This window comes from Poecilia reticulata, chromosome 11, assembly GCF_904066995.2.
Source record: "Poecilia reticulata chromosome 11, P_reticulata-male-v2, whole genome shotgun sequence".
Lineage (NCBI taxonomy): Eukaryota > Metazoa > Chordata > Actinopteri > Cyprinodontiformes > Poeciliidae > Poecilia > Poecilia reticulata.
The window spans coordinates 7,567,625-7,591,549 of NC_088840.1; the positions used below are offsets into that span (position 1 = coordinate 7,567,625).

Below are 23,925 nucleotides of genomic sequence, written 5' to 3' on the forward strand. Positions count from 1 at the left end.
AAGCATGATGTCGGGATGTTTTTCTTAATTTTAACCCGATTTCTCACTGGGTCTTTCCTTCTTCTTAACGTAGACCAGCCGACATAATGCAGTTGATAAAAATTGAAAGAGAGAGGGAGACAAATAAAGATAGAAATTAAGGATAAATAAATACTGTACAAAGAGGAATTTTTCTTCCTTAGGAAAGCTCTGTTGAATAGACATATTCAAGATGTTCAAGTATTTCTTTAATAACTACTGAGTGTATTTTGTTTGTAGTAATGATCTTTACATTCATTAAAGGTGCACCGGTAGCAATTTTCTGGCCAATCACCGATCTTTAAAAATCTGACTTGCTCAAATGTTTTTGTGTGCGTGTGAGGATCTTCTACGCATTGAAGACTGAAAACAGTTGAGGAAAAAAACAAAAAACAAACAAAATTGTCGTTAAAATTGAAATGGAGTCGGCACAGAACCGTTCAAGGCCACTCTCTCTAGCTGCCTGAGTTTTACAATTGACAGTAAGCCAAATGACCGAGAATGATGTTTTACTTTTTTTTTTTTCTCATTACAGAGTGACATATTCACGGAGAAGGATAGATACACAGACTTCATATCAAAATTAAGGTAAGATCATATACGATCTTACCTTAATTATATTCAATTTTTTTTCTATTTTAATTAGAAAAGAGAGGAATCGGCCAAATAAACATTCAAATGAAAAGTGACTTTATATAAAATATTTAATTTTTCTCACTATTACATTGTCGAATTGATTAAAGCATACGCAACCGTTTTAATTAGTTATGGTTATTAGTCAAAAATCATCTTGTTGAGAAGGGAAGACTTCCTCCTTCCCTTCTCAACACCCTTCTTGATACCAGGCTCTGTTTCCTATTTGATTAGGGTGTGACGGATACTGAAGTGGTGGTGGTGTCCACCGGTGGTGTGCGTCTTGTGTGAAAGCCATGTGTAAATACAAACGCCCTGCAACCACACAGTCACCAATTGGCTGTTCGCCCTGAGGTGAAACATGGGAGAGAATAAATGGTTACGAGAAATAAATCTCTATCACGTTTATAAACCTGAGATGAAGCTAGAGTCATGACTTACATGGAATGACCCCAAAACCAATAAATGTACTAAAGTTAGTGATGAATTTATTTTTAGAGGCTTTGCATATCTTTACCAGGGATACCAATAAATTTAGCCACCATTGAATTTCTGAGGTTTAACTGCTGTAATTGTACCATTATGCTGGCACTGTTGCTTTAACCTGCCCATAAATGGCAATAAAATGCTAAGAAAAGGATCAAACAAGTAGGCATGTCAGAGACAAAGAGTTCCTTCTTTGTTTTTTAACTTCATGATTTTGATCAGAGTTATAATTAATTGTCCCGTTAATTGTACACTAAGATTGATCAACTTTTTTAGACATTGCTCAGAGAATGACAGTAATACCTGCCAACTGTGTTGCTGTTTTAGTGTGGCTAAATGTCACTGTGGTCCTGCGAAGGGTCAGGGTCAGTTCTACCCTGGAACTGCAGCTCTTCACGCAGGTGAGGCTGTACTGGGCTTTGTTATATACATACCGGCTGTGTCTTACCAACTTTAGTTTAAAAACAATCCTCCCTTAAAAAGATGAAAGTTTAGCTTTCACACCAAGACTGCGAAACTTTAGACAAACTAAAATGTAATGAGAACAAATGACAGAATATTATAGCTGCTTTGAAACCACAACTTTTAAAAGTTGTGGTTATGCCTGTCTGGGACCCATATGGGTTGATTCATTGCAGCTGTGGGTTTGAGTTCTAGTTGTGCTGTACAATTCGAAGCAATTCTCTCAATACCATTTAAAGACCCAGTATAGACCTAAGGTGACCAAATGGTTTTGTCATTACGTGTTGCATTGAATCAACCAAACCCGTTCACAAAAACCCTGTTGTCGACCCGGGTTGACTTTCTGCCCATCCGACTGAACAAAACCCATATGGGGGCCCACATAAATATGTAAATTGAATGAAATAGGATAGTATGCAAGTCTTTGCCCTGAAAAACACACAGCTTGGCTCAGGGGTGTCCTGCCACTTTCAGATGTGTACCTGCTCTAATACTGCTAATTGAATCGCTCTAGCTAGCATGTCATGATGTTCTGGAGAGGTCAGCTAACGAGCCATCATTTGTCTCAGTTGTGTTGAACCAGGAAAAGAACTGAAACATCTACCAGTCCTTGAGTGCTGAATTTGGACACCACTGGCTTATACAAATCATTCACAGTTAAGAAAACCAGCTTGCTAGCAAGTTTGACCATATAGCCTTTACTGTACTTAAATTACCTAAGGTTGGATACAAGCTTAAATTCAGGTTCCACAAAGAAAACTCGTCACCCACAAGTCATGTGGAACTGATTGTTCTTTACTGAGTTGATTAACATATCAGCCTTACTGTTATCACACGACATTTTCAAACTAGTGCGCTTGAAGAAACAGCTAATATTTGATACTCTTCAAAGTTCCATTTTACATTGTGCATGTGAGAATAACAAACATATTCTGGAGCCAGGTTATATAAGTCCCAGCTCACACTCTGGCTTTGAATCCTCACAGTCATAATAAGTCACTCAGTGATGAAGGAAGCTTTTTATTACATGCCAGTGTGTGAACATACATGTCAAGTGTGTCAGTTTACCTAGCATTTATCTTTAAGTGTGTGAATCATTACCAGGACATTGGATTGACAAGGAAAACCAACTGTTCAGTGCAGCTCAAACAAAGTTTCATTGTGATTTTCTATTGATTATTGTATTTATGAAACAGTAGGTCGTTATAAGTGAAGCCCTGTGTTTTCTGTGGAGATTGAATTAAATGACTTCCATGTTTGTGCTTAAATCAGACGCTGATCGCACACCAAATCGAGATGTTTAACATGAACGCTGGTTTAACTGAAGGTATTTATTTAGCACCCATTCATAACAAATGCCATATTGAGGCACCTTGCATGACAAAAAGGCGTTATTCACCATGTATGTTTTTTCTTCCATTCCACAATAATTTGCTGCTTTTACGAGCATAAACCTTTTAATCTTTATTTATTTGAATGTTTTTCATTGTTTATTTGGAAAGCTGGGTTTGTTTATAAAAGGCTAGTGAATTTTCTGCAAAAAATAAAAAATAAATCACAGCTGTCTTTCTGTGATGCTCTGACCTCATTATTAATGTTCATTCAGCATTAGGGCACCATCTTTTGGCATAGATTATGCACTACATCTTCTGGCTGTTTTGTGTGAATATTTGCATAATAAGATTATTATTGTTGTAATTTCAGGTCTTGCAACACACCAAGCTGACCTTACGTTGTAAGCATATTCACATGTTGCGGTAACAAAATAAATCAAACGGCAATTAAAATTAACATAATTTATTTAACAAGATGAATCAACAGAAAATTGAAATCAAAGTTGTTGTTTTTTTTACTAAAACCGTTAAATATAAAAAAAAATTCTGTAAGAGTTGTGATCAACATTGAAATGGAGTTAACAGAGTCTGCGTGGTGCCAATGCTAACATGTTAACCAAAGCAGCACAGGTGAGGTGAAATGTATGACTTTAAAAAAAAAAAAAACATAGCTGGTTTTAATATCTGAAAATTATTTTTTTATACATAAAACATAAATCCATCTGCATAACGCGTACGCAGGCACAGCCAGGCTGGGGACTCCTGCCAAAAGGAAGATCGCTGCGTTGATCCACGAGGGATACTCCACTGACGTCAGAGCCGGAAACACGTCCTGCAAGCACAAAACTTTATCATAAGCGCGTACTTCGGTGAAATGTCGATAATACACGTTATTATAATTATTTACATAAAGGAAGAGACATAGAGGAGATAAAACTGCTGTAAATTTAAAACTTTTAAATCAATCACAAACTTTTAAACAAGATTGTCTCACGGAAAAATAACAGAAGGTGAGACAACCTAATACGTTTTTTTTTTTGTTTTTTTTTGTCAAGCTTCCGCTAAAGATTTGTGTTAGTGGCATTTTAGATTATATTAATTTGCAATTGAGAGCAGACAGTGTTCAGAGGAGCTTATGATTTGACATCCTCACGAGAACACCGCCTTGATTCTCCAAGAACATGTTGACTGCTTTTTACCCCTGGTAAGGTGCAGACCACTGAAAACTAGTCCAAATAACCCAACTTCAAACGAACCCAGCTTTGCCCGTTCCTTTTAATGACCAGATATAACTTGGTCACAGAGTTTCATATCTTACAGAGTTGGGGTCCCAGACTAAGTAGGTGAGCTTCTGTTGTACTTGAGTAACCAGATAGAAAACAAGGATGACGAAGACAATCAGCGGACTGACGACTCTCCACGTAACCTGCCAGAAGATTGACGGCTTACGTCTAACCATGAACTCTATGTCCTTGTTGAACCTGTTTTAAAAGAGAATGTATTTTTAACAATAACTGGCACACTTGGATGCATTTTAAAGACAATATCTTGAGTGAATAGTTTGGAAAGGTCAAGTCACCTGTCTACGCCGTAAATGTAGACAACAGCTATCATCTCGAACAATCCGATGGTCAGCAGAGGAACTGATCCAGCAAAATTATCGAAGAAAGAGACCCAATAAATGCCTGAATTCTGCGTAAACAGCAGGCAGATGATGAAGGAAACGACACACGTCAGCCCTGAAACAGACGTAAAGGAAACCAGTGGAGGTCGTGTTCAAAGGCAACGAATGCTTCTGGAAATAGTCGGGTTACCAGTGAGTGCTTCGTGGGGCCATTTTTTAGGAAATATTTGCAAGTCTTTCAGTGGAACCACCACTCCCTCGATGTTCCCGAACAGCGTGGAGAGTCCCAGGCAGAGGAGCATGACAAAAAAGAGGACGGACCAGACAGGAGAGCCGGGCATCTTGGTGATGGCCTCAGTGAAGACGATGAAGGCCAGACCTGTTCCCTCCACTCCCTGAGCGAGTAAGCACACATTGATCATCACTTTATTTATAGGATTTAAAAAAAATCTAATGTATTTTTTTAAAAGATGAACTGATTGTACTTGTGGATTGGACTCCAGATTTTATCAAATTTTGGCCTACTAACACAAATTTAAGACATTTTCAAATTTTATGTAAAAGCTATAATTAATTAATTCTGTTTGAATTAAAGTAATTCTATGAGTTAAAAAGCAATAAATTAATATATCTAGCTATCTATAGATAGAAAGATATATTTTATGATAGATATATATATCTAGATAGATAGATGGATAGATAGATTGGAAACATAATAAGATTCTTTTACACATGTGGCTTTTTGGAAACAAAATTCTATATTTATGCTAAATTTATTCGGGAAAAATGTTCCTAAAAATGTTTTAGTCTCGTCAACAAGAACATATGTTTCTTGTTCTAGATGTTTGTGTTTTAGTTTTCATTTGGGTTATGATCATTTTGCGATTTTTGTTACGTTTCCAGGCTTTCCATATTCAGTTCCTTTCCCTGCCCATTATTGTGGTCAAAGTCTTGTCTTATTGGTTAATTCCTTGTCGTTTAGCTTCTTTCTTGTGTTCTGTTTGTGTTCTTTTCAGGGTTCTGTGTTCAGCTCCCTCTGTATTGTCTGTTGATTAGACTAACCAGCACCCGACTGTTGTAGAAGCTTAAATCAGAAAATGTCGTTCCTTTCAAATAGATTTTATGCATCCTCTGTTGATTTTAAACACCTCGATGACATTTTGAAGAAAATATCTTCCAAGTCTTCTTCCCTCAGTTACAGAAGAAGCTCACTTTTTGCATAAACTATTAACAATTTGTTGCATTCATTAATCAAGAAAAAAAATCAGATTTTAAAATATTTGACTCATTAAGCTCCTAATCATTTTATAAAATCATCCGAAGGTGATTCCTGGGTGAATCCCTAATGGCTTTTCTTTTATTTTAAGAGTTTACCTCACTGAGGAGTTTCTGCATGTCACAGGTTTGGAGGTTCAGTCCAAGCATGACATGGGGATAGGAGCTGTTTAGGTGATTTAAGGCTGCATCGTAGTTGCTTGACGTGATGTTGTCTTCAGGAAGATCAAACGTATTTAATAACCTCACAATGTTTCTAAAACGAAAAGCAGAGGAGAATTTTGAATCGTTTTAGATGCGATTAAAGCATTGGTTATTTTTTGTGTTGTATACAAAACGTACCGTACTTACTCACTGATACAGGTGTCGTATTTCTCAGTGGCTCTGAAGCCGATGATGGAGTAGGTCACCAGGGCAGCGTAGACCGACGTGAGTCCAGTTACGACAGACAGGATTACAGCATCTTGCACACAGTTGTTGCTGGAGGGGGAAAGACGTGTACAGAAAAGGGAAGAGACTCAGAAACTGCACTGTGGTGGGAAGAAAAGATGCACCATTTCCACAAAATGTCCACGTCTTACTGAACAGGGTTGTAGCTTGAGAAGGAGATGAGGCCTCCCCATCCCAAACCGAAGGCGTAAAACACCTGAGCTCCTGCATCCAACCAAGTTGTTGGTTTAATCAACTCCTCCGCCTTAGAGAGAGAGAGACAGTGAAGATGAGTTCTCGAGATGAGTTAATTTCCAAATTTCATTTGAAAGACGGAGTAAGGTTTAAGACACGCACCAATCATCTCGTGATCTCACAAAAAAACTAAAGGCCTTGACATGACTGACAAAGTTTCTTCAGGTTTTTCTCGAGAAAACTCGTGAACCATCTGGAACTCGTTATCTTGAGAAAAGCATCAGGAAATTAACTTACCTTGAGAAAACCTTTGGGAAATTAACTCATTACTTTGATGAAAACATTGGAAAACTAAGTAGTTGTCTTGAGAAACGGGAAATTAACTTGCTATCTTGAGAAAACTGCGCAAGCGACAAACTTGTTATATCAGGAAAACCACTGGGGAAAAATGCGCTATCTGCTCTCGCCTCCTGTAGCATCAATCCGTGACATCACAAAATAATGTTTGGTTTGTTAAAAAACAAAAAAATGCATAAAACGCACATCTGGTGTGAAGAGGAATTTTATCCCGCTCACGGCACCTTTCAGAGTTGCTCCTCGGATCAGGAAGATGGCCAGCACTATGTAAGGCAGGATTGCTGTGACGTAAACCGCCTGAGGTCATGATGAGAGAAAAAACCTGCGATAAGTGGTTATTAGAGGGCATGGTCGGCCCAAGGCAGAAACAAACAATAATGGCTGCTACGTTGAATTTGAACCTCCACACCAGCAGGGGGAAGTGTCACAAAAGTTAACATTTGTATAGAAGCTTTCTACTGGTTCTGATCAGACTCATCTCATCTACTGTTGCCTCATTCTCTTTGATGAATGACAATTTGCCATGTTTTTTATTTTATTTTTTTTAATGAACTCACCTTCCCTGAAGTGCTTATCCCTCTAATGCAGCAGATCGCAACAATTGTCCATGCTGCCAGCAGACAAACCACCATTGGCCACTGGATTCCCTCAGACTCGGATATGGAGGCAGAAGTATTCAGAGTCTCTCTGTAAAAGAAATAATCCACAGTGGAGCTCCGCTGGCATTCCGATATAAATTCTGAATAAGGAAAAAAAACAAACATTAAAATTAGTCAGTAATGATATCTTGTATCTTGTGATGTGGACAGGGGGTGTCTGAAAAGGTGTAACTGAATACCTGTCCCATTTTCATTCAGTGGACACTGAGCCCATGGTAGAGGCTGCTGAAATGAGTTGAGGAGATACCAGAGGATCCAAGCTATCAGGGTGTTGTAGTACAACGCAACCAAGAAAGACACCAACATGGAGGCGATACCTTTGTGCAGACATCATGACAGATGTAACACAAAGTCAAGGTACTGAAATGTCATGTATGTATTTTTTTGTACACACCAACTCCAGTCAGATAGGGGCTGATGGCACTCCACACCCCGACGCTGCCTTTCCTCAGACGTTGACCAATGGCGAACTCCATCAGCAGGAGAGGCATTCCTTCCAGCACCAGCAGGATCAGGTAGGGAATCAGAAAGGCACCTGGAAAAGGTAGCAGTCAATCCTAGCTGACACTTTTCTTTCTCTATAATTTCGAATTTTGAGGCGAAAAATGACTAAATGTAAACTTTTCTCAGTGGAATGCTTATTGGATGGTAGATGAAAGGAAAAATAAGCTGTTAAAAGTAGGCATGCACTGATCCGCTTTTTCCAGTTCTGATACCGATACACATATCTGAGGTTTAGTATCGGCCGATACCGATCCGATACACAAAGTGCTGCTGAATTGACTTAAAATGCTTCTTAAACACAGACATAAAGGTACTGAACTGCAAATTCATTTGATAACTTTGCACTGGTACTGCTCACTGAAATACACCAATAGCTTCATAAGCTTGGTAAAAAATAACCCAACAGTGCCATTAGGATTATAACCGTCAAATGTAAAATAAATAATAGAGAAACTGAAACTGACAAAAATAATAGGTTGACTATCTTGGTCAAGTCAAAAACCAGGCTATCAGGGTTAGTTGCAGTTTGATTGTAAAAAACAAACTGCAGCTAATTTCATTTCAAATGGTTCATAAAGTGCAAATAGGAGTTCAAAATATAACGTAAAATAACAAATAATGACTTTGCTCAGAGTGCAAAGCATAGAATTAGGCTGCCCTCATCGATTGGCCACATTGTCACCAATTTAAACCAGATCCAGTGGTGGGAAGTAACGAAGTACAAGTACTTCGTTACTGTACTTAAGTAGAGTTTTCGTGTATCTGTACTTTACTTAAGTAGATTTAATAATGGGGACTTTCTACTTTTACTCCACTACATTTTACAGTAAGTATCTGTACTTTCTACTTCACTACATTTCTACAAACAGTCGCGTTACTCGTTACATCCAAGTCGCGTTGCGCTTTTTTTCCGTTAAAATGTGACGTTTAGGGATTTAAGGTGGCGCCGTAAAATCCAAGCAATAACGTGACTTAGTGTCTGTTGTCACCCATCGGCTCCACCTTTACTCGCACGCGGAGCTCCAGACATGCGCAGTGGTTTCCTCTGAGCGGGAGGAGATGTCTGTGTAATGATAATAGCTGCATAAATCATAATATATGGCGACATGTAAAATCAGCAGCGCTTCGTTTTCACAGACGGTGGGGACTTTGTCCAACTTTTAGCGTCACTTGGAAGGAAAGCTTAAAGAAAGGTAAGATCCGTGGACGTGATGCTAGCTAAGCTAACTGTACAGAGACACATATGTTGCATCTGATGAAAAAAAGTTGTCACTCATGCGCTGAATTATTGTGTGGAGGTGTTGACTGAGGTGTCGCAGATATGGGACAACGCTGTGACCAAAGTCTGCAATATTGTGATATGACATTCAGGAACGATCCGATTCTTCTGGACGGATCTTTACTAAGTCCTAAGGACTGAAGCCTCACTGAGAGCCGTTCTTTGTTCTTGTGTACACTGCAGTAGGTATATATTGACCCGACGAGGGTCCCCGTGGTCAATCAGCGTTGCTTCCTAAGTGGACAGACAGTTTGATTTCACAGAAGTTTGATTTACTTGGAGTTATATTGTGTTGTTTAAGTGTTAAAACCTTTATTTTTTTGAGCAGTGTATATATATATATATATATATATATATATATATATATATACTGGAGAGGCGTAGGTTGTGCAAGGAGGCCCCTGAGACAGTCCAGCACATAATAGCAGGGTGCAAGATGCTGGCAGGGAAAGCGTACATGGAACGACATAACCAAGTGGCGGGCATAGTGTACAGGAACATCTGTGCAGAATATGGACTGGAAGCCCCGAGATCAAAGTGGGGAACACCCCCAAAAGTGGTGGAGAATGACCGAGCTAAGATCCTGTGGGACTTCCAGATCCAGACAGACAAGATGGTAATGGCGAACCAACCGGACATTGTGGTGGTGGATAAAGAACAGAGGAAAGCCGTTGTGGTGGATGTAGCAATACCAAGTGACTACAACATCAGGAAAAAGGAGCATGAGAAATTGGAGAAATACCAGGGCCTCAAGGAAGAACTGGAAAAGACCTGGAAGGTGAAGACCACAGTGGTGCCTGTGGTCATCGGGGCCCTCGGGGCAGTCACCCCCAAACTGGAGCAGTGGCTCAAACAGATCCCAGGAACAACATCAGACATCTCAGTCCAGAAATGTGCAGTTCTAGGCACAGCCAAGATACTGCGCAGAACCCTCAAGCTCCCAGGCCTCTGGTAGAGGACCCGAGCTCAGAGGATGAAACAGACCACCCGCGGAGGGTGAGAAGGGAATTTTTTTTATACACACATTTATTTAATCGCTGAATAAGTAAAAGTTGAACGTATGAACGCAGAGCATGCTCAATGCTCATTGCTCATTGATTGATTTCGTCTCCTGTCATGGTGGCAAACATCGCAGTGGGAGGGAGGATGAGAACAGTCACGGTGCTCATTCTGCTTGGTTACTTGTTGCGCCGTTGGACAGTGTTCATAGTTGAACGTTATTTACCGTTAATGGCGATGTTTCAGTTGTGGTTTCTGACATGGGCAACTGGCCAGGGCGTTATTTTTCTAGGGATAGCAGAAGACATCTGCGGATTGTAGCACAGCGATGAAAGCAAAACAGAATGAAATGAGTTTTAATTGATACTGGTTAAATATATTTCAGTTCTAAGTATTTAATATCTAGGTGTTTTTATGGGAATGTGGATCTTTCAGATCAATCTGAAAACCAATTTTGATAGGTAAACTTAATGTTATTGTGTCATTTAGTGCGGGGCGCTGGTCTTGGTCTTGGGTTCGGTGGTCTTGACTACAACTCTGCTACATGGCTCCTTGGTTGCATGTCCTCCACCCCGCCCGCACCTTCTTTACATCCCCTTTCAGTTAGATTTCTTTCTAAATAAATGTGACTAATGAAGTTCATGCTATGTTAGGACAGGAGACAAAATGTTTCCATCCCTGAAATTATGATTCATAGAATCACATATCTAAGTCTAAACTGTTACAGAGAATAAACACAATAAGAACATGTTTAATCTGTGGTAGTGTTTATTAAAATGGCACATTTCTGATGTATTAAAATTAAATACGATCGGCACACTTAATGATATTAGCGATTAGGTAATGCATTCAGCGAGTACTTTTACTTTTAATACTTAAGTATTTTTAAAAACCAGTACTTTTTTACTTTTACTTAAGTAAAATGTTAATGTGGTACTTTGACTTTTACTTAAGTACATTTTTGACTGTGTATTTGTACTTTTACTTAAGTAAATTTTTTGAGTACTTTCTCCACCACTGACCAGATCACATAACTCATGTTTTTTTGCTATTCTAGCACTTTAGCAGTCTCTCAAATACCAGATCTAAAATGTTTCTTTGACATCCAAACGAGCTAAAAGTCCAGACATTTGTTGTGTCATCTTATAAAATCTAATCAGTTTGGACAAGACTGGACGTTCGCCATTTGACCCTTAAAAACATTTACTGTTTCCTGTTCACACTGATTCACCTTGTAAACATTATTGCCACTGAAGGTACTTTGTCCTGTTCAAACATTTAAACACTGGTTTCCAATGCTTTATAGTGAAAAGAAATGATTGGGAAATATGTGTGTGTTTGTAAACACACACATATTCTACCTGAATTCCTTAATGTTTTGAATTTGTTTATTTTTAATTTCAGTCTTTAAAATACAGAATTTTTACGCGTTTTATTTTTGTCAAATTACGCCCTTTTGGGCAAAACAGTCAAACAGGGAGTCAGTAACTACACATACAGTTCTCTTTACTCTTACTTCAGCAATTTGTTGGATAGTTACTTTTTAATTCTCCTTAATAATATATTGAAGTGGTTCTTTTCTGTTAATTTGAGTTCAATTTTTTTTTTTACCCAATTCTGTCGTTTTGCATTATTATTAATACAACGCAAACTGCTGATCCCATCCCTGTTATACGTGCAACTTTATTTGCACTCAAATTCAAAATTTCACAAATATTTTTTTCTCTTGCAGATTCTTAAAGGAGGGATGACAAAAACTGTTGTGTTTTTTGTTTAGGACTAGAAAATAATCTCTGCTAATTTGTGATAACGTACGTTCTTTCATCTACTGAATTTAATTGGAACCAATCCCTAATACAGAATATATAAAAACATGGTAAGAAACCATAAAAATGTTGAGCATTAATCAGAATCCGAACAACTGGAGAGCGATTGTTTGAAATGTCAATATCAGTGTTGACAACCTGGTGCTACTATTTGATAATGAGACAGTGAGGCAAAGGTCATCCCAGGCCATTGTCCAAGTTGGTCACTGAGGCTTCATGCAGTGTAAAGTGAGGAATTAGGGATTTATTGTGTAGATATGATACTGCCGACAGGAAGCCGCCATCACCTCGCAGGTACAGGCAGCGTTTATTTATGGCGCGTCTGTTTGAACAAAAGGACACATCAGAGATCGGTAATCAGACACAGCTAATCGTGAACAACTATAAAGATTAGACGTTGTGTAGAACGTAACAAGGGCTTGTTCTTATGAAGTGCTCCCTTTCCATGCGGCATATTTGCTTATTTAATCTCTAAATTAATGCTATTGGTCAGTATTTCAGACATCAGTTACAGAAGAACTGAAATAATAAACCCAGATGAAACTCAGTCCAGCTCAGAATAACGTATGATAGAGCCTGCTGCTTTTAAAACATTTCCTAATTCCTGTGGCTCAGTGTGCAGCGTCATTATTAATTTCGCTTAAATCAAATGCAATGGAAACACACACGTAGATTATCTTTAATCTAATTAATAAAGGCATCTAAAGCCTGAGAATAATTAAAAATAACCTCATGGCAAATTCATGAACAAAGTGCTTTGCACTCGTCGTCCATAAGTGATTTATTAACTCTTTGCATCTGTGTAGGTTCACTGGACCAGTCATTTTCTTCACAGGAAGAAAATTCCAGCTATTTCTTTTTTGTCAGCATTTCAGCCTCTTAGATAAAAAAAAAAGTACCATTAGTGTGCGTCGTCATGCGATCAGATTTCAGTCCGTTATTCACATCACTCACCTCCTCCGTGACTCTGACACAGGTAAGGAAAGCGCCACACGTTCCCCAGACCGATACAGAAGCCCACACAGGTCAGAATGTACTGGGCCTTGTTGTCCCACTGGGGCCGCCCCTCCACATCCTCTTTCTCCATCCTCTCCAGGTCGTCGTAGTCGGGGATCCGGAGCTCTAGGCCCGGGTTAGGGAGCACCAGCCTCATGCTGAAGCCGCGTGTAAAACCAATGGTCTGCGTCTGCTGCCGCCTGCTTGCAGCGAGGAGATGGAGTGCACACAAGTCGCTGTTTACACAGCAGCCTTCAGCGGTCATGACACAAATTTATGGTCTTTTACTACTTTGCTCCATGAATAGATAAACAAATAGCAAAGCTTTGCATTTATTTTTTGAGCACTCAGTGGTTTTTCATGCAAAGAGCTACAAATAAAGTACTGGATTACTCATAAACTTTGGGAAAAAAACAAAAAAAACATGTTGAGGGCAAAAAGAGCATGATTTCAATTAGTCAAAAGGTAATTATTGATCAAATCTTTAAATAATTAACAGCCCTATCTATTATCTTCAGATATTTAATATTTTATATATGTTTTGAGTGCTAAACAGGCCATTAAGAAAACATTTCACATAATAACTTACATAAACTAATAATATATAAAATATACACCAAACAATTATCTGTCAATGAGTGACATTAGATTCTTAAAAAATGCTAATAATTACATTTACCGAATTTTTATTTGAAATCTGTATTCAAATGTTTTCATAAACTATGTCATTATTTTGGTATATATGTTTTTTTTAAAGTTAATATACATTTTTAACCTGCACACAAATTCAACTAAATTATCTTCCAGAGCAGAATTAAAATTACTATAGAAAATACAAATACTTAATTTATAAATACATCTAATGTCTGATGATTGGGAATTTTAATGCATTTCTTTTGCATGCCATTATTTAATTTAATTTAATAGAAAATTTAAATAATAATCATTGAAATACGCTTTTCTGTCATGTCTATTTAAGTTTTCATCAAAATGACCAGATATCCAAGTATTACATAATAATACAATATTGTATAAGTTACTGATGCTGTTTTTGGTACTGTTGGTCTCTATTAAAGCAGCAGCAGATCATAAATGTATTTTCAGTCGTCGGGGCCAACGCTGCTCCGTGAAGTTCTTCCTGACGAAGAGCTTGATGTTCATGAAGGAAATTTGTTTTTTTATTTGAAAAGTTGTGTACTAAAATATTAATATAAACATATATTTGTTCATTTTTGGCGCTTATTTAAATGTTGCAATTCCCCCCCCCATAAATGTTTTCCTTTTAGGCGTAATGAATGTATGTTTACTGTGGTCAATTTCTACAACTGCAACATATGCTTAAGAAGCACAACCACTATTTCATTGTGTTCTGCGTATTTTTATTTTTGACTTACATCTGAGCAAATGAGCACATATATCAACTGTAAATGTGGAGCGGCAATACTGTATACGTGCGACCTGAAATATCTTAACATGGGGACTCATTTTTGTAAAGCTGTGAATAAAAAAATGTAAACCCTTTCGACAAAGTCATTTTATATTTTTCCAATCACAGAAATGTCAAACATTATGTAGTGCTCAAACGTATCAACAGAAACTATCCATCTAAAAAGCTTATGTACAATATTTAAACCATAATTTTGAACATAGAAAAAAACAATTTAAACACAATATCAATATCAAAATAAGACATAGAAATAAGATTATTTTATGTCTATTGCATTTTTGCATTGGAGCTCACTAGATAAATATATCATAAATTGCTGTTTCTGAGCTACAAGCAGCTGAACTAGCTTAAAAACAAACTGATTTTTATTAGCTTAAAGTATTCACTCTAAAAACATTTAAAATTCTGGCATTTCAATTCTTGACGTTTAATAAACCTAGCTTAGGTTTAGCTAAGCTTTGTTGCCTATTATTGGAACAGCACTTGAAGCGTTTAGGGTTAGCACACAACCTCCAAAATGTTGGCTATGCAAACAAAGATGATGCCAGTTTTCAGTTAACAAGATGAGTTCCAGTTTCTTTTGTTTAGTACAGAATACAATGTGCAGAAAGTGGAGAATACCTGGATAAACCCAACATTTAATGTTACTTTTAATAGTAGATAAAACAGAACTGCAAAGATTTGTCGAAGTCAAAAATAGACATTGGTGTTTCTTTAGCAATTTCAACAGGTACAGTTAAAAGAGAATTTCCCAAACTAGAAAAATACTTGGTGTATTTAAAGGATCAAACTACAAACTACTTCTCTGGAAATGATTCGTGAATTGAGCTGGTAACCTACAGTCAGCTGATGTGACTCATAAATATTGTAAATGATTTTTGACCAAACATTCAAAGTGTCTCAATTTTTAGTACTCTAAGCAATATTACCAAACAGATCATGTATTACTTTATATCCCCCCATATTCTGTTCATGACTAAACCCATTCATGATTCTATTGGGGTAACCCATATATCCAGCAGGCAATGTGAAAGATGTACTTTAGATTGATTGACCCCCTACTGCAAAGCCAACACATGGACAATACAGAGAGGAAAGCCGCTCATGCTTGGGGCAAACACTGAACAACATGGTTCCTCCCCAATCAGAAACCCCAGTTCATCTTACAAACTAGGTTCCCAAACGTCAACAGTACCGCTCAAATCAACCAGAACCCACAAACAAGATCAATATATTTCGTGCTTACAACAATGTTTCTGATATTTCATCAACTCAGACAGTTTGTTTGTACTATGTGACTTGCTATGTGACTTTCCCATTAGATGAATTCTTATTTATCCCAACCTTTTAAAAAAATAAAGGTTCTACAGAGCTCAGTGTCTCATTTCACTGTTTATTCTGTACTAGCATACAGAGATACAACTAGTTTGTCTTTAAGTACATCTTCATGCACAAGCCCAAGCCGCTCATGCTGTTTGTATTGCCAATGTTGTACACAGCGCGACGTTTTCATACTGCGTAAGTGTATTATTCACAATCCCTTCATGCCTTAACCTAGTCAATAATACATTTATTGCTGTCATTGCATGGCATAATTGGATGTTTTCTTCAGTAAAAACACTAAAACGTAAGGCCTATACATGCTTTGTAAGAACAGAGCCATTTGTTTGCTCTCCCAAGGATGCAAGAACGAAGTGACGTGGTTCTGCTTTTACAACTCCATGATATTTCTTGACAGACATTGTTGGGGAAACTATGATGGTTTTCTAGAAGTTGTGCACAAGGGTTTTATGTGAAAGAACGTGGACGTTGTTCTTGCAGCCCTGGCAGAGAGAACAAACCTCTCTGTTCTTGTGGAGTATATAGTCGTCTCTATCTTTGCCTTTCAAAGATAACAGTGAGTCATCGGCGTGTTGTTGCATCATTACAACACACCAGCAAAGTCCAATAAACATAATTTACAAGTTTGTTGATATTAAATAGCCAAAAGAAGTACATTTATCTAAAGCTTCATTTTGTCACTCATTTGTATTTTGGCAGAGATTGTGTCCACTGTACTATCGTCGTAGTCCTTTTTGCAGCATTTCCTCTGGATGAGCTTGTAAAGGGCAAAGACGGGGATGGCTAAACTGGGAACTCCAGCCAGGATGAAGATCATGACGTAGACCCATTGTGGGTAGTAACGCTCAGCAAGGGTGGGGAAGCTCTCCTGTAAGTAGAGCAGAAGATTTATTAAACCAAGGTTTGCCTATAACCACAATTAGAAGAAAAGACAGTTGGGAGGAATTTTTCTTTTTTGCATATTTGTGCCAAACTTACCGCCTCCTGGTCCCAGACAAGATAGGTGAGTTCCTTTGTGACTTGGGTGACAAAGTAGAAAATCAGGATGAAAATCATGATGAGGGGGCTAATCACTCTCCACGTCGCCTGCCAGAAGATATTGGGTTTGTGGCCGATCATAAACTCAAGGTCCTTATTAAACCTGTTGCAAAGCAATAACAGAGAGATGCACGGAGGTGAGTGTGACGGAAGTTGTAAAAGTCAACCTTGTTTTTTTCTGATAATATATCTCAAGAAGTTCAACAGATTTAGATACAAACATCTTTGCATTTTATATGACATTTTACAATGTGTGGCTTAAAGATTTTCAAAAATGTTTACATGTTTATAGGCTTCTATTACCTTTTTAGTAACAGCTAAAAACAAATGTTTTCTGAACTCATAACCCAGGTGGGGACAACAAAACGAAACACAAATCGTATTTTCCACATTCTCCAAATGACTGCAAGACACATTCTGTACTTTTCTTATCTCTCGTCCGATGACTCTGACACATTATCTTCCCTACGAGGACAGAATATAACACTTGGCTATTTCCTGCTTTGTTTGGACTGTAAAAGCATCTTACTGAACGTCAGACACCACCACTGACTAGAACTAGTCTCAGCCTTTTTTTCTTTTTATGGCAGTACTTTTGACTTTGGTCATTCAGATAATAAATACACTGTGTTCATCGATGGTCTTGCGTGAATTTCCCATTTAAAAATAAATAAATAAATGTTCAGGCCAGGCAGGCAAATTTTGTAGCAAAAATCTTGAATGGACAATTTCTGAATCCAGACTGTGGCAAAATATCCAAATCATGATTGAGAGACAGAGGGTTCATGATAACGAGACACAATTTTGGCAACATTTTGGAGAATAATTAAGTGTTTGACAAACAGACAGGCTTTGTTGACCAAAGAAATTATGAATTGAGTTATCATTAAGTAATCAGTGCAATTTTATTTATTTATTAACTTTATTGCAGGAAAATAGAAGATATCTTTTCACTGTATGTCATACTTCTGCTCATTGTCTGACCTTCTTATCTTTATCTGAGTGTTTGGTGGCACACTCTGGGAGCATTATAGTACCTGTCAGCATGGCAGAAACGTGCCGTTTGGTTTGTTTTTTAGGATAGCCATTGCCATGACGACGTACTACAGCGTGGACCTCCACAGAGACCCCAAGCTACCCTTATTGGGGGGATGACAAATCCCATATTGAGTGATAATATAAACATTTTAGCCAACTTTGGTGCACTTCTGACAATGAAAGTTTAAATTACTGTTGGCTAGCTCATGCATGTTGAAGTAAGGTAATATAACTTGTAAAAAGCCTAAAAAAATTGTACAGAGTGATCTTTGGAGATAAAGATACCCTTGGCGCCCCTGACCATCCATGTTTATTATAGCTCCAGCTTTTTAAAACTTCTAATCTGTTGCTCTGACTGCAGAGATGGGCAGGTTCAGCTAGTAGCTATCATCTTGTAGCCATTTCCTGACTTCTGAAGAGAGAAACCTTTAACGTCCTATGGTAGAAATATCAACATTTGTGGGCAATTGACTGCCCTTGACTCACCTGTCCATGCCATAGATGTAGACAACAGAAATCATTTCAAAAAATCCGATGACCAGGAGCGGAATAGAGCCTGCAAAGTTGTCAAAAAGAGCCAGCCAGTAATTCCCAGAGCGAAGAGCGAAAATGAGCCCAAGAGCTAGAGATGCGAAGCACGTCAGACCTGAAAACACAACGCAATTTGTCACTCTGTTGTCATCAGATTGCATATGGAGAAAGTTTGACTGCATTGATCAACGAAACTAGGAGAAAATTACCACTGATAACTTCTTTGGGCCAACTCCTGGGTAGCAGTTTGAGATCCAGCAGAGGAGCTATAACACCCTCAATGCTGCCAAACATAGTGGAGAGGCCGAGGCAGAAGAGCATGATAAAGAAGAGAACAGCCCAAAGAGGGGAAATCGGCATCTCTATGATGGCTTCTGTGAAGACAATGAAGGCCAGTCCTGTTCCTTCCACACCCTAAAGAAACACAGACCCCATTATTCTGCCATACATGGAAGACTTCTTTTTCTTTTTCTTTGTAAAAATGGAAAAATGCACATTGTCTTACCTGGCTAAGGAAAGTCTGCATGTCGCAGATCTGCAGGGACAATCCCTGGATGACATCTGGACTCGTGTTGTTGAGGTGAGTCAGAATTTCGTTGTAGTTGCTCTGTGTGATGTTGTTCTCGGGGTAGTTGAAAGCGTTCATCAGCTTCAAGATATTGCTGTAAAAAAAACACCTTGGTGTCATTTGAATCCAGTTTGAATAAAACAAGCTCACTTTGGAAGTATTTGACTCACTCTCCGAAGCATTCATCATATTTCTGTGTCGCCCTGAAGCCGATGATGGAGTAAATAACCGTTGCCGAGTACACCGAGGTGCAGCCGTTGATGATGGAGATGAGGACAGCGTCCTGCTCGCAGTTGTTGCTGAAATGAGCATTGTGAGGGACTTGGTGTGAGGTGGGCTGGAGAAAATACCTCCCCCTCGTTTTGACTGAACCGCCAGCTCACTTACTGCACAGAGTTGTAGCTGGAGAAGGAGATGAGACCTCCAAAAGCCAGAGAAAAGGAGTAAAACACTTGGGCTCCTGCATCCAGCCAGGTTGAAGGATTCATTAATTCATCTACCTGAAAAAAATATATCAAAAAAATTCTTAGGAAAAACTATTACTTCCTAGAATGTCGTTAAACTTTTCCTTGGTCTTTAATGAGTAGGTTTGATGGCACATCTAAATTAGAAGATTAACTGTTTAACACAACAGGAAAGATGAGGTCCAGTGGATGAATTTGCTAAATAACATGAGCTGCTTTTCTTTCTAAGTGACATCAGGTTGACAATTTTAGATCCATTTTGTACACACAAGTTGTGATTTCCTTCACTCTAATGTCCATTTTGTACTTGTATAGGTAAACCATTGCATGTCAAGAAACTTTTCTTTGTTATCATGAAGATAAATACGTATAAACATTTTTTTAAATCTTCTATAATTTAACTATGTACCTCAAGCTATTTTTAGATTATCACAAAGGTAGCAGGATTGCTGTTCATTTCTGGAAATGCAGGCTGTGTCCAGATACGATTAATAGCACTTTTATGGCCATCTTGTAAATATAAGGTTGCAGGTGGCAACTTTTATCTTTCACCATCTGATAGATGAGCCAGGAAATAAATGCTATTAAGTCAGTTATTTTATTGTCCATATCTGTCAATGAGTTTAACTCGAATAATAGCTTACACTAAATAATATTTCAAAACTTATCCGCAGCACAAAGCCTAGTAAACTTCAGAGTGGATCATTTATTAAAATAGCAGTAAATCAGATAACACAATCTTGATAGCCATAAAAACTAAATTGGTCTATTAACTCCTGACTGGACTTTGTATCAAACAGAAACTTAGCTCACTTCATACGCATAAAAACAAAAGAGTGTTTGGGAGAATTAATGAGAAATTTAAAAATGAAATTTAGCTGGGCAGGAATCATAGGCTCTCAAAATCTGTCAAAATCTCTTGCCAATGGGACTAGGATTGAAAGATATCCCCCTGGCTGTAAGCAAACATATTTGCACCAGAATGTTCATTGATATGTCTTGCCTTGTCTCATTTTTAAAAATAAAGAAAATATATCGTTAGACTTGACTAGCTGAGGACAAAAATCCCCCCAAATGGGAAAAGAGGCATATCATGAAACCTTGGGAAAATTCCTACAGATTAAATCATTATGTGAGATCTGAGCATAGTTTTTAGCATTATTTACCTACATGCTGCTTCGAATACTTAACTACAAAGGGAAATAAATAAGCATGCAATGAGTGAACACTGCAATCAATTTTTTTTGACAAAATGGCAGCATAAGGCCACCAAATGAGAGAACCAATCGCTAAAGGAGCAACTAGACTCAGTGGTCACTTCAATCTCCTGCTACAGATTAGCAGAATAAATCAAACCCAACATAGAAATGAAAACTTTCACTCTTTAATCTACTGGCATTTTTAGAAGTATAAAGGGTTAAAAACCCTTAGAAGACAGTTTTCAGACCAAGGAAAATGACCTTCGGCCAAACAGAATGCTGTCATTGCCAAAAGACAGCTACACTAACATGGTGCCAAGAAAGCAAGATTTTGAGAGAAACCAGTCACAATATTTATCGAAAATAGTCAAACTTCTTTCTTTTCTGTAACTAGGCAATAACATCGCTTACATCTGGTGTGAAGAGGTACTTTATTCCTTCTGTGGAGCCTTTTAGAGTCAGTCCCCGGACAAGGAAGATGGTGAGGACGAGATACGGCAAAGTGGAGGTGATGTACACGGCCTTAAATTATAAAAAAATAAAAAATGATGGATGTTTGAACAATGACACAGGAGCCACAGCAGTAGAAGAGTTTTCCAGATGCAACGCGGCCTTCAGACCTTGCCGGTCGTCTCGATGCCCCTGATGCAGCAGACGTAAAGCACAGTCCAGGCAGCGATGAGGGAGAGAACCATCCACCACTGCAGCCCCCCAGACTCGTCGATGGCCGTTGAAGTGTTCAGCGTTTCTCTGTACCAGAAGTAGTCGACGGTGGTGCTCCGCGCGCACTCCTCCACGTATCCTTAAGTGGGGAGGTAAAAACTCAAGATCAGTCGAGTGGAAGCCGAGTGTCAACAGCCTCGGCAGGAAACGTTTTACCCCGCGCCATAAAAGCAAATGGGTGCTCCGCTTCAAGCACCTACCCGTCCTGTTGGCATTGAGCGGACACTGGCTCCAGGGCAGAGGGTCTTGGAAGGAATTGAAGAGATACCACATGATCCATGCCATGATGGTGTTGTAGTAGACACCCACCAGGAAGGACACCAGCATGGAGGCGATGCCTGCAAGCGAACGAAGGACAAGGGAAACATTTTATACTGATGTCCCTCCAGCTTCGCTTTGACCAAGTAACTCTAACTCAAAATCATAATGTGTGGAGTTACTGTGTAATACAATAACTTCTAATAAGAAACACCCAATTGTATTAAATTATACTTGAGATTTTAGCAATTTTACAATTTCTGAATTGATCAGAAATAAACTGAGAAATAGTAAAGGGATGTTGACACAAAGTTTCTTGTAGCTGTTCCGCTAACTACAGATGTACTCAAAATAACGTTTTTCTGTTGCTTTGATGTTTTTTTTTTCTTTTTTACGCACCAACTCCTGCCAGGTAAGGATTGATGGATCTCCATACGCCCACGCTGCCTTTCCTCAGACGCTGACCGATGGCGAACTCTAAGTGCAGCAGCGGGATTCCCTCCAGAACCAGCAGGATCAGGAACGGGATCATAAACGCTCCTGAAAAGGAAAAAAAAAAGTTCACATTTTGTGTGTTTCTACAAAGTAATTCACTTCTTTTTTTTTTTTTTTGCTTTTTAGCAAGGGAGAAGTATTTAGCTGTGGGTTGCACAAACAAGCAATCCCGTAGAAACAGCTAAAAAACAAACCTGATTAAAAGTTTACTTTATAAACCATGATTCACATTTTTGTTTCCCATAAGAACAAATGAGAGTAATTAATTTTATTTCACTTTATATGCATTAATCCATTTTTCTGAATAGGTTTTTCACACAAAAACTTAATGGACATTAAAATTTAACTTAAAAGTTATTTTTAAAAACTTACTTGGAATGATGTTTTCTTATGAAAACGTAATTAATAATGCTTGAAATCTCTTCAAATACTCCACGTATTTCCGTTAAAGTCTCTGATGCTACGACTCTCCTCTTACCTCCGCCGTGACTTTGACACAGGTACGGGAACCTCCAGACGTTGCCGAGTCCCACACAGAAGCCCACGCAGGTGAGCAGGTACTGGGCTTTGTTGTCCCACTGGGGTCTGTCCCCAGCCTCGTCCTTCTCCATCCTCTCCAGGTCCCCGTGGGACGGGATCCTGTCATCCAGTCCCGGATTTGGCAGCTTCAGCTTCAGCTTCATCGTGTCTCCTTTTGTAAACTTCCCCCACGAAAAAAAAAATGTAGCTCCTAAATCTGATTAACCACTTGTTACTCTTTTGCAAACGCTCCCAGCTGCCGAATCCTTTTTTTTTTTCTGTGAGAAACAGCCGATAGCTGACTGTCTCCCTCTGAGTCCTCAGTCCCTTCTGACTGCGGCTGGAAGAGTCAGTGAGGTATTGACTGCCACATCTGGCACCTTAACTGCAGTTATCAGTAGCTCATTACTGTCTGTGCAGTGTCAGCAGGTATGCACGGGGGAAAAAAAAAATAAAACGGCACCACCTCATTGATAGTGGTTAATACATCACAGGAGCTGCTGGTGGCTACGTCTTCCCGCTGATGAGTTTGCGCTTTAAGTTTATGAAGACCAGTCACAGAAGGACTAAAGTTCAATTCTAAGACATTTTTGAGGGACACCTTTTTATTTTCTTTAAATAAAAAAAGCAAATATCCAGTCTAACTATGTGTAGCACTCATGTAGATTCACCAGTAGTGTAATTTGTCATGACCAAATGAGTGCGAAGAAATATTTTCCTCACACTCATAATAATTAACCAAAGATGGGACAACCAGTTAACCTGGGGCTTATTTGAACTGAGTCTGTAAAAGTCACTTTTAAGATGTTCGTGTCTTTTAGTATTTTTGCGTTTTAAATGCTCATGAAAGAACGTTTGTTTGAGAACGTACATTTTTGTGTTGGGATGATGGTGGTGAAGAACCTGGGCACATTGCAGTCACTAACGTCCGTTACAAATATGCACAAAACTTTGTCTATAATGTAAAAAAAGAAACGGCAATACAACTTCACAATTGTGAATGTTTTCATTTCATAAGAAACACAATTAAAATCACATGTGAGTAAGTCTGTTCACGTGGTAAGACATTCAAAATCGTGCCACGCCATCATCATCCAGCTACTTCCTGTTTTCTTCTTCCTGGCAACATCCGGTTGTTGATCACGCGACTCGTGTGATGCAAAAAGTGTTTCCGTTGCAGATTTGCGTAAAAAACCAATGTCAATTCGACCTAAAGAAAACCACCTCA

General features: G+C 38.5%; 2 protein-coding genes across 2 annotated transcripts; both read right to left on the minus strand.

Annotated features, from left to right (window-relative positions):
- Nucleotides 1–1,461: 1,461 nt before the first annotated feature.
- LOC103472109 (sodium-dependent neutral amino acid transporter B(0)AT1-like) lies at nucleotides 1,462–13,737 on the minus strand. Its single transcript, XM_008421494.3, has 12 exons — nucleotides 13,035–13,737; nucleotides 7,867–8,007; nucleotides 7,652–7,789; nucleotides 7,371–7,552; nucleotides 7,000–7,110; nucleotides 6,414–6,526; nucleotides 6,184–6,312; nucleotides 5,932–6,088; nucleotides 4,748–4,952; nucleotides 4,513–4,672; nucleotides 4,252–4,414; nucleotides 1,462–3,765 (listed from the first exon to the last, which is right to left on the minus strand). Exons 1-12 carry the CDS (start codon nucleotides 13,339–13,341, stop codon nucleotides 3,625–3,627), a joined length of 1,947 nt encoding a protein of 648 aa, XP_008419716.2. The 5' UTR covers nucleotides 13,342–13,737; the 3' UTR covers nucleotides 1,462–3,624.
- A 696-nt stretch (nucleotides 13,738–14,433) lies between these two features.
- On the minus strand, nucleotides 14,434–23,036 carry slc6a19a.2 (solute carrier family 6 member 19a, tandem duplicate 2). The gene is made up of 12 exons (XM_008421497.3): nucleotides 22,657–23,036; nucleotides 22,083–22,223; nucleotides 21,626–21,763; nucleotides 21,323–21,504; nucleotides 21,114–21,224; nucleotides 19,427–19,539; nucleotides 19,210–19,338; nucleotides 18,977–19,133; nucleotides 18,681–18,885; nucleotides 18,427–18,586; nucleotides 16,843–17,005; nucleotides 14,434–16,732 (listed from the first exon to the last, which is right to left on the minus strand). Exons 1-12 carry the CDS (start codon nucleotides 22,859–22,861, stop codon nucleotides 16,526–16,528), a joined length of 1,911 nt encoding a protein of 636 aa, XP_008419719.1. The 5' UTR covers nucleotides 22,862–23,036; the 3' UTR covers nucleotides 14,434–16,525.
- Between the last annotated feature and the right edge of the window lie 889 nt (nucleotides 23,037–23,925).